The following is a 9,436-nucleotide window of genomic DNA, read 5'->3' as shown; positions in this document are numbered from 1 at the left end:
TAAGTTACTAATTTAAAGTAACTTATCCAACACCGGGTATAAATAACATGACAGTATGGATCCGTCCTGCATCCTTGTATCAGCAGTATTCTGCAGACACTGTAGTGACGTCGTCTGGACCAGAATCTTGCAGGAATGTTTCCAGAACCTCGTCGAAGAAAAAAAAGTGTCTCCAACCTGCTGGCAGCAAGGTGTACCTAATAAATTGGTAAGTGTACAGTCAGTGATAGACGACAGCACATATACAACTCACAGGACTTTTGATCGCTTTGAAGACTAATGAAGAAAAATGAAACCTAAAGGTACAAATCCAACGTCTGTAGACTGAAGACAGAGCAACCAGCCTGATCAGACGAGCCAAAGGTAAGACAGACAACCCACTTCAGAATTAAACCACAGCAACAGGAAGCTGTAACGAGTCTCCTCCTTTTGGCCATAGTTGGGTTTACACTAACTGCTGGGCAGCAAACGGAGCCTTCTTTATCTTGATGCACGCTCAGTCATCCAGGTAAGTCAGTCTCCAAAGGTTGATTCTGTTCATCTGGACATTACAGTGAGAGAAACGTTTCGTCATCATCAGGTGACGTCTTCAGTCTCAGCTGACTGCAGGTTTCAATCTTAACAGTACATCTGCATGACGACTGAAACCAGCCCACTGAAGGAACAATGGGCTGGGAGTCAGTTCCTTAATCTTAATGTGGTGTCGCGATGAGGAATAACCGGGGACGGTAACTAAGATATTGACAACGCCACCTGGGGGAGGGCGTTACACCCCAGGAAAGACTTCTCTAGCCAACGTACGTGTTGACTGGCTACCAAAGCCCACAGACTCGTTATTAACAGCAGAGGTGAGACAAAGGAAGTTTACAAATCAGAATTTATTAAGAACTATTACTAAAAACATAAAATTATAAAATCAAAAAGGCACCTAAGGTAGCAGGGTTGAGACGGCAAAATAGTTAATTAAAACACTTAAAATGACCAGACTCCCTACCACGATGCTACCCTAAAACAATCACAGCATGATAAAAGAACTAAACAAAATGGTGGAGACCGGCCACTTGAGGAGGCAACCTACAGGGAGGAGTGCCCAAGGGTGCCACCAATTACTCACCCGTGTGATTTCACTGCAGACCTCACTCACACTAAACTCTAAATGGTGCAATCTACCTCTGCCCGGTGTGTACACTCGCATGCATCGGGGAGGGGATTCCACCTCACGTGCCTCGCCCCTCAACCAGCGGCCGCACCTCCACTAAAGCAATAAAAGCATAAAACGTTAAACAAATTAGTAAAAGATCTACATAAAACAAATACACCCCAAAGTACTGTTCGTTATAAAAGCATCACATAACTGACAAGACAGCAGCAGTATAGTGCAAACCTGCAACAAAGGAGGGAAACAGTTGTCAAAGTCCACCCTACTATATGCCACGTTATGATGAACACAAGTCCCACTTACCCCTCTCTAAAGGGCAATACTGAACTGAGTAGCTTTCCTTGAGAGATCTGCAGCGCTTAACTGCCAAATGCCTCCTTCTGGTAGTGAAGCGCAGCTGTTCCTTATAAGCCTGCTAATTATCAACTGGGAAGGTGTGGATGTTAGTGGTGCGTTTGTGGACGTCATGTAAAATCCTACCCCAGAATCTACTTCACTACATTAGGCTTCAAACTTTCCTTTTTGCTAAAGCATATAGTTAGGGCTGGACCAGGTGACCCTGAATCCTCCCTTAGTTATGCTGCAATAGATGTAGGCTGCCGGGGGATTCCCATGATGCATTGAGTTTTTCCTTTCCAGTCACCTTTCTCACTCACTATGTATTAACAGACCTCTCTGCATTGAATCATATCTGTTATTAATCTCTGTCTCTCTTCCACAGCATGTCTTTATCCTGTCTTCCTTCTCTCACCCCAACCAATCACAGCAGATGGCCCCGCCCCTCCCTGAGCCTGGTTCTGCTGGAGGTTTCTTCCTGTTAAAAGGGAGTTTTTCCTTCCCACTGTCGCCAAAGTGCTGCTCATAGGGGGTCATATGATTGTTGGGCTTTTCTCTGTATCTATGAAGCGCCTTGAGGCGACATTTGTTGTGATTTGGCGCTATATAAATAAAATTGAATTGAATTGAATTGAATTAATTATGCAAATTCTCATGACCATTGATCAACAACCACTGTTTATAAGGTTGGGAAACCTGCAGTCAGCTGAGACTGAAGAAGTCACCTGGATGATGACGAAACGTTTCTCCCACAAAATGCTACGTCCAGGTGAACAGAATCAGGTATCCTCACTGGACCTGCAAACATCTGTGAGTCATGGTCCTGCTTTCCTATTGTATCAAACTGATTTCACATCTGTAACTAGCAGCAGATGGTTTTTAAAATCAACAAAGTCAGCTAAACGTCCTCAGCAGAGCAGAAGCTAAAGTGCAGAAAGTTCTCTCTGAATCTGGTACTCGATGACCCTTTGATGGGTAGGAAGGGCTCAGACAGCAGGAAGTCTCCATGTCCTCCAAACAGACGTCATTTCCTACTCAGCAGCTATTTTGCATGTCCCACTTCCTCTGCAAAACAGCTAAAGCACATGGGCTGCACGCGGTCGCAGGGCACCGATAGTGCAGGTATTAGTTGGTGTCTGTAGCAGGGCTTTAAATGTGTATCATCAGAGCTTTGTTGTGATTTATTTTGAAACGATGAGTCAGCGCTGATGCAACGGGGAAATACCGGAGTCAGAACAGAAAGTATTTCTTGATCTGCACATGACTTTAGCCTCGTTTGTCGTGTTGGCGTTCACTAACATCCATTTTGCTCGCTGGTCTCTGATAAAATGCTCCCCAAAGTGATTTCTGTATTTGGATTATTTTCCAGTTTCGTGGTTGGTAAGTTACAGTTTAAGTGTGTGTGTGTGTGTGTGTTGGTGGTAATACACCAAAGCTAACTAGCATCTTTAGCTTTTGGCCTATCTGGAGCTAAACTTAGTCTACAGATGTGAGTGTTTGGTGTTGGAGTGTCGCAGCATTTCAGGAATTATTCATCTTAAACAGTTTTCTTTCTTCTTTTTAATCTCAGCGGGCGATGCGACTCTCGTGCGTGATGTTAACACCACCATCTCTGACTCGGCTGTCCTTGACTGTAGCATACAGGATAGAGCTATCACGGACTGGAAGAGTCTCCGATTTTATTGGCAAGACGATAGAAATGTGGTTTTGTACTCCTATAATAACGGAAGAAAGGTGGCGGAGCATGTAAATGAGCTCTATCAACACAGAGTCACAGACTTCCCTCAGGACATAGTCAGAGGGAATATCACCATTGTACTCAAAAACCTGACTCTTGATGATAATGGAAGAACGTACTCATCATTTGCAACAGTGCTGGACGACAGCGGGACGACGCGATACCACCTGGAACACACACAAATCTGTGAAATGACTTTACATGTAGCTGGTGAGAAACGTTTCTGTTTTCCTCACAAAAATAGGAAAGGCAAGTCAGCCCGGCACACACCGGGCTGGCTAGTAACACGACATCATCAGCACAGATTATATTTCACCAGTTTAGCTTTTCAACGATGGCCATGTTGAGCTCATGCTGCAGCAAACAGGCTGCACGAACTGCAGACCTGAGCATGCTGAATGACTTTTAATTCACAGAGCTGCCTAGCAACAGATGACATCATCAGAGGTCAAACATAAGCAGCTACAGTCAGCACAGATTACATTTAGACAAAATCTGCAGTTATTATGATTTATACAGAATGTGGAATTTCCTTTTTGAGGTTTTGCTGTCAATGATTCAATTTAATTTTATTTATACAGAACCAAATCACAACAACAAGGCCTTTATATCGTAAGGTAAAGACTCAACAATAATACAGTAACAACACTAATAGATTTATTTAATGTTTATACCCCGTCAGCCATGAAAGGCTGATGAGTTGTTGAGAGTCCACATCGTTGATATTCTGGTTTTACACACTGTCCTATTCTCAGAGGATCAAAAGTTGTTGACATATTTGCATTAAATGTTATTATAATTATTATTTTACCTGATATAACAAAAGCATTTCCCAATATGAGGTTAAAAAACGTCTTAAAATAGGAAAAAACATTTTTGTTTGCTTTGTAATCCAACATATTACAAACAAATTACTGCAAAATACAAAAACAAACAAAAATAACACAAATTAGCTTAGCTCAGCTTAGCTAACATGCTGTCATGGCTAGCACGCTCATGTTGTTAGCAAACCCAGGACAGCTGTTTCCAGCATGCATGCTAACTGGATGTAGCTTCATATTTAGTGCACAGATACTGGAACGCTTTTCCTTGACCTTTGACCTTTGTCCTCCTCTCTCCTCAGTGCCTTACCAGGAGCCCAGGCTGGACGTTAATACAGAGGCTATGTCTGCAGTGTGCAGTCTGCAAGGAGGATTTCCTGCCCCTGACATACAGTGGGTCCTCCTCCATAACAGCTCCCATCAGGCAGTGGAGTCCAGGAACGTCAACACTGAAACGAAGCAGAACGTCCACGATCACCTGTACAGCTCCCGCAGCATCCTGCACATCCCTGCAGGTCGTCACGAGGCCGTGAGCTGTCTCAGCCACAACCCCACCCTGAACAGGACTGTCAAGGTCACCCACAACTTCAACACAGGTACGCTCCACATCGTCCAGTCAGCCGAGAGAAGGTAAACTACAACAGCGCGAAGGGGAGCGCTCTAATAATGATGAAAGTGACACCGACTGAAAGTCAAAGAATATACGTCACTTATAATGAAGTGTTTTTAAAATATATGTGAGACATATTTTTAAGATGTGTTACTTTGACCTTAAAATCTCAGGTGATGGAACCAAAAATGCCTGAAGATAAAAAGTTTCTCTGAGCGTATCATCATGTTATTACTGTTATTACTGCTACTGATTTATATTTATAATCATTTCTGGTTATTATTCTGACGCTGACAGGAAATATGCTGAGTAACCTCAGACCATCACTATTTTAGTTTGTGCAAACAGAACACGAGGAGCTCATTCACAGCAAACTGACGATCACAGGGTGCGAAGACTACAGCGATGTGCAGCCGTCAGACCTGAACACGCTGAGTAATCGTGGAAGGTTCAGAGCTCTCGAGCTGCTGTTCAGCTGAGAGGAAAATAAATCCTCAGACGTCTGCAGAGGAACATCTGTGCTGGTTTATCATGCAGGTCGTCCTGTGTCCCTGCAGTCCTCCCTACATAACCTGCTCTGTGTTCCATTCTTACAAAACCAAAAACAGCTAAAACACTCAAATTTTAATTACAAAACCATAAACGAGTCCCTCAGTAGTCAGTCAAGCTTTGCAGGACCAGTGTCGCTTTTGCCATTTGATTATATTCTTTTTGTATCGATCATTCATGTCTTATTTCAGTCTGACGTAGGCGACACAACCATGAAACATGTTTCTGCAGAAGAAGTTTCAAGGTCAAAGTTCAACCTGAGTCAGAGTTCACCTCACACTGAGCATCCCTCTGACTCAGAGAAGCATTTACTCAGTCCTGTAACTCTGGCTGATCGTCGGGGGAACTCAGAAACTCAGGATGCTGTGGTATGAGGCTGACTGTTGGTGTGTCGTCTTCAGCAGGTGCAGCAGCGAGGAGCTCACCTGCAGCCCTAACTGTGTATCTGATAGCAGCTGCTGTGGTTCTTCTAACAGCCGTGCAGTGAGCAAAGGTGAGCATGAACTATTTACTTTTTAGTATCTAACGTGTGAAAGAGGTCGAGCATGTAAAATGCAGACACGCACACAGATGTGTGGTTTTCCCATGATGCATGTGTAACGTGAACATGAAGGAAACAGCTGATGTGCTTACAGCTGCAATCATCTGTGTGTTTCAGCCACCTGAGGTAGAGCGAGGCAGCGTTTTGGTGGTGGAGGGGTGAAACCGTGTGCCGTGGAGACACTTCAGCGTGTTGTATGTTGCACCTTATCTGTGCGTGATATTGACGGTGCGCACACTCTGAATCTGGGCTTCATGGGTCCTGCTGGGTGGCACTAAGCTGGTGCTTAAAACAAAACGTGAAGCTATATCTGCTCAGACTGGAGCATTAAACCCAGCACAGCGTGAAACACTACAGTTACTGGACCATCAAACGCCATGCTGGGCGCCTGTTTAACTGAATGTCTATGTTGTGTCCACGTGCTGTTGTGTCCTTAGAAGTGTTATTTAGATGAAAATGAGGCTGTGTGTGTGAATCTGGCACAGCTACATGTTGTGGTGAAGTGTTCGTCTTAATGTGTCTTTTTAAATAAAACACATAAAAGTAAAGACGGGTTCTACTGAAAAATGCTAAAAAAATATTCCTGCTGAGCTGCTGAGCTCATTTCAAACAGTTTGAACTTTTCATTTTTTATATCTCAAATATAACCTGATATAATCACACACACACACACACACACACACACACACACACACACACACACACACACACACACACACACACACATCTGTGTGCATTATTAACCTAAATCAGATGAAATGTGTGCAGTATGAGGGATAAACATGACTTTCTGTGTCGACCTCCAGGCCCGTGTTAAACACAGTTTACAGCGTTACATGAAAAAACTGTATAATACAGCGAGAGACACGAGCAAGCACAGCGAACCAACCAAACAATTAATCCTCCTGACAACTTTGTTGGCTTTGCTGCCAGGGGGAGCAACTACATCTGTGAAGGGAGAGTTTACCGCAACTCTGGGCAGCGGAGACGGGCAGAGAGGCTCCCAGGTGCATCTCAGCTGCCAAGTTTATTTAGCCCCGTGTTTGGACTTGTCACTCTTGGCCATAACACAATCAAAGGTTACTTATTGATCCTAATCACTACATTTCAGACAGGACTGATCACATATACTCATACAACAAGTGTCACTGTTGGGTCTTCGTTAACTTCTTCCTGTTAACGAAGCCAGACGAACAGCAATCGATCGATTTTACTTGCTATAGCAAAGGGAGCCGGACGGCAGCAGCCCTCTGCCCTGGTGTCAAACGGGTCCAAAGAACCAGCTTCCCCTCACACAGTTTACACAAACACCCATTGTAAAAAAAACGTATGGTGTCAGGCACTAGGTGTGTGTGAGTGTGTGTGTTTGGGGTGCGTTTGTGTGACCTGCTCACCAAAAGAGTCATAAAGGCAGGAAGTTACTAAACAAGAAAACAGAGCCCTCACATCGGATGTGCCTGTAATAAAACACTACAGCCTCCCCCACGTTCAACAGGCTGGGGAGGGGTCAGAAACAAAGGAGTGTCTTTGATCACACAGTTTGAACCAACACTTACACATTTAAGTAACACAATGACAACATTTAACAATTTCAACCTAACAGTCACAAACTTCATTAATATAATTGTGGATCATATTTGACCTAAATGTTTGGGTCTTGTGATTTTAAGCAAGCAGGTTCCTTTATATAAACACTGCAGTGCAGGTGTATATACAAGTACACATCCCCATATGTATATATAGTATGTATGTGCGTATAGGTCCGGTGTAAATAAAAACCAGTTCATCTGGTTCTGCTCACAGCTCTAACAAATACACAGTACATATAGTTACAGTTATAGACGTTACAGCATATATAAACATACCTGTTTATGTCATAATCCCATGAAAGCAGGGACCTCACAGCACAAGCATTACTCACAGCCTGCTGTAAGATCGTGTTGTACATTGTTATATATAGTATGTTTTTTATTTTTATTAATAAAAAACATCAAGAAGTCGCAAGCAAAAGGAGACCAGACCACGGGACATGTTTAAACGAGGAAGGTTTATTCATCTAGATTATTTTTATTAAAACAGACAGAACGTCAGGTTTTCATCCAAAACAACAGAGCAAAGCGTCACGTCAGCCAGAAGCTCTGCAGAGCAGCCAATCATGACAAAGCAGCTCATTATAAGCTGTAGATTCAAACTGCTCTTCATATTTTTGTCCAGCAGAGGTCAGCAGAGAGGACTGTGGCTTTGAGTAATGAATCATTTTTCAATAAAAGCTTCACAAAACATCATAAAACGAACACACAGAACACAGGGAAGCTAAACACGACGCCTGAGTGAGGACAGAGCAAAACTGAGACAATATAAGGACACAAAGGTGAGTAGGGAGGGTGGAAGGGATCATATATGACAGCACAATACATGAGGAGGGGCGTGTAAACAGGAAAGAGAGACGAGACACAAGGATGCGACACAGGACAGGAAACCTGGGCTGGGAGTAACTTAGAGGGACACAACTACACTAAAAACTACGTACAAAAAACTAAACCATTACAACACAAAGACATGAGAAACACCATAAACTCCACATGCAGACACACCTCACACCTCTACCAGCAACCGCCCAGTCTCACCCACTAACGTCGGGCAAACATTAGAAAAAAACACTCCAGTTTGAATATATCCTGACCAATCAGGTTTGCTGATCACTATTACTTCTCTTTTGGAGCTCACCTGGTTTGTAGCTCTGACGGCGCTCATCTCGGTCCCCGTTGCACCGAGGAGCAAAAAGTTAAAATGCTGCCAAAGCTGCACAAACATGAGGTCAAATTATTGATCACGTACATGTTAAACAAGCCTGGAAAGAAAATAGGAAATAGACCTGCAAAGACATCAAGCAATCACCTCTTAGGTCACCAAGCTCAGTAAAATTCTTCAGTAAATTGTTTCATTTAAAAACTTTAAAGTATACATTAGCTTCTCATAACTGTAACATTTTATATGAGCAAGCTTTGGAGTGTGTGAGGCTCATGGTGAGAGGTGTGATCACCTTTGTGTGCACTGTGGTTAACATGACCTACATACACATTTTCCATCCAGTTATTTAGCGCCACTCCTGTAGCCGTGGATACAAGTAGCACAAGTGGAAAAATGTGTCTGTCAGAGGGCATCAGGTAGAATTTCATTCAGTTCAGTCATATTTACATAGTAACAAATCACAGCAGCAGTTTCTTCCAGGCTCTTTGTATCATCTTGAAAACAGAAATAAAGTTCTGCTGGTAAATTACTGGAGGTGTGTGATGCACCACCACCTGTTACATGCAGCAGTGCAGACAAAGGTGTGATATCCGTGCAGAAACTTCTGACCACAAAGTTTCTGTTGTGGGAGGCTGCTTATAAAAAGAGACGTGTGGAGTGGGGGGGTCACTGCAAGCCTGGAGCGTCTGTCCCACCATGATCTGCTGCATCCTTTACGTCTTTCTGCAAATCTCCCTCACAGGTAAGAAGACTGGCAGAGTTTCAATGACAGGATATTTTAGACCTGCGCTGAAATACAGTTTCCACTTCTTTAAAGGTGAAAATGAAGAATTTTCTGTGGTCGCTGTTTTGATTTGACTTTGTTCTCCTGTAAGGGGCTGCTGAGAGCAGCATAGTCGGTGGCAGGGAGGCAAAGCCCCACTCCAGACCG

General features: G+C 43.4%; 2 protein-coding genes across 3 annotated transcripts in view; both read left to right on the top strand.

The window, feature by feature from the left end:
• Positions 1–2,487: 2,487 nt before the first annotated feature.
• LOC146501164 (T-lymphocyte activation antigen CD80-like) lies at positions 2,488–6,332 on the top strand. Of its 2 annotated transcripts, none has more exons than XM_085135629.1 (5): positions 2,488–2,875; positions 3,066–3,443; positions 4,357–4,650; positions 5,618–5,706; positions 5,872–6,332. In XM_085135629.1, the coding sequence occupies exons 1-4, from the start codon at positions 2,824–2,826 to the stop codon at positions 5,698–5,700; spliced, it is 807 nt and encodes a 268-aa protein (XP_084991755.1). In that variant the 5' UTR covers positions 2,488–2,823; the 3' UTR covers positions 5,701–5,706; positions 5,872–6,332. The 2 variants fall into 2 exon arrangements, with proteins under 2 accessions (XP_084991755.1, XP_084991754.1); XM_085135628.1 differs by having other exon boundaries at positions 2,497–2,875; positions 5,615–5,706.
• A 109-nt stretch (positions 6,333–6,441) lies between these two features.
• LOC146501163 (cathepsin G-like) overlaps positions 6,442–9,436 on the top strand; it is a 4,516-nt gene continuing 1,521 nt past the window's right edge. Inside the window, exon 1 of the mRNA XM_085135638.1 lies at positions 6,442–9,436. This exon is cut by the window's right edge and continues 89 nt beyond it. The gene's annotated coding sequence lies outside the window, so the exon portion shown is untranslated.

This window comes from Neolamprologus multifasciatus, chromosome 16, assembly GCF_963576455.1.
Source record: "Neolamprologus multifasciatus chromosome 16, fNeoMul1.2, whole genome shotgun sequence".
NCBI lineage: Eukaryota > Metazoa > Chordata > Actinopteri > Cichliformes > Cichlidae > Neolamprologus > Neolamprologus multifasciatus.
The sequence above is the reverse complement of the archived record's forward strand: the minus strand, read 5'-3'. Positions and strand labels throughout refer to the sequence as shown.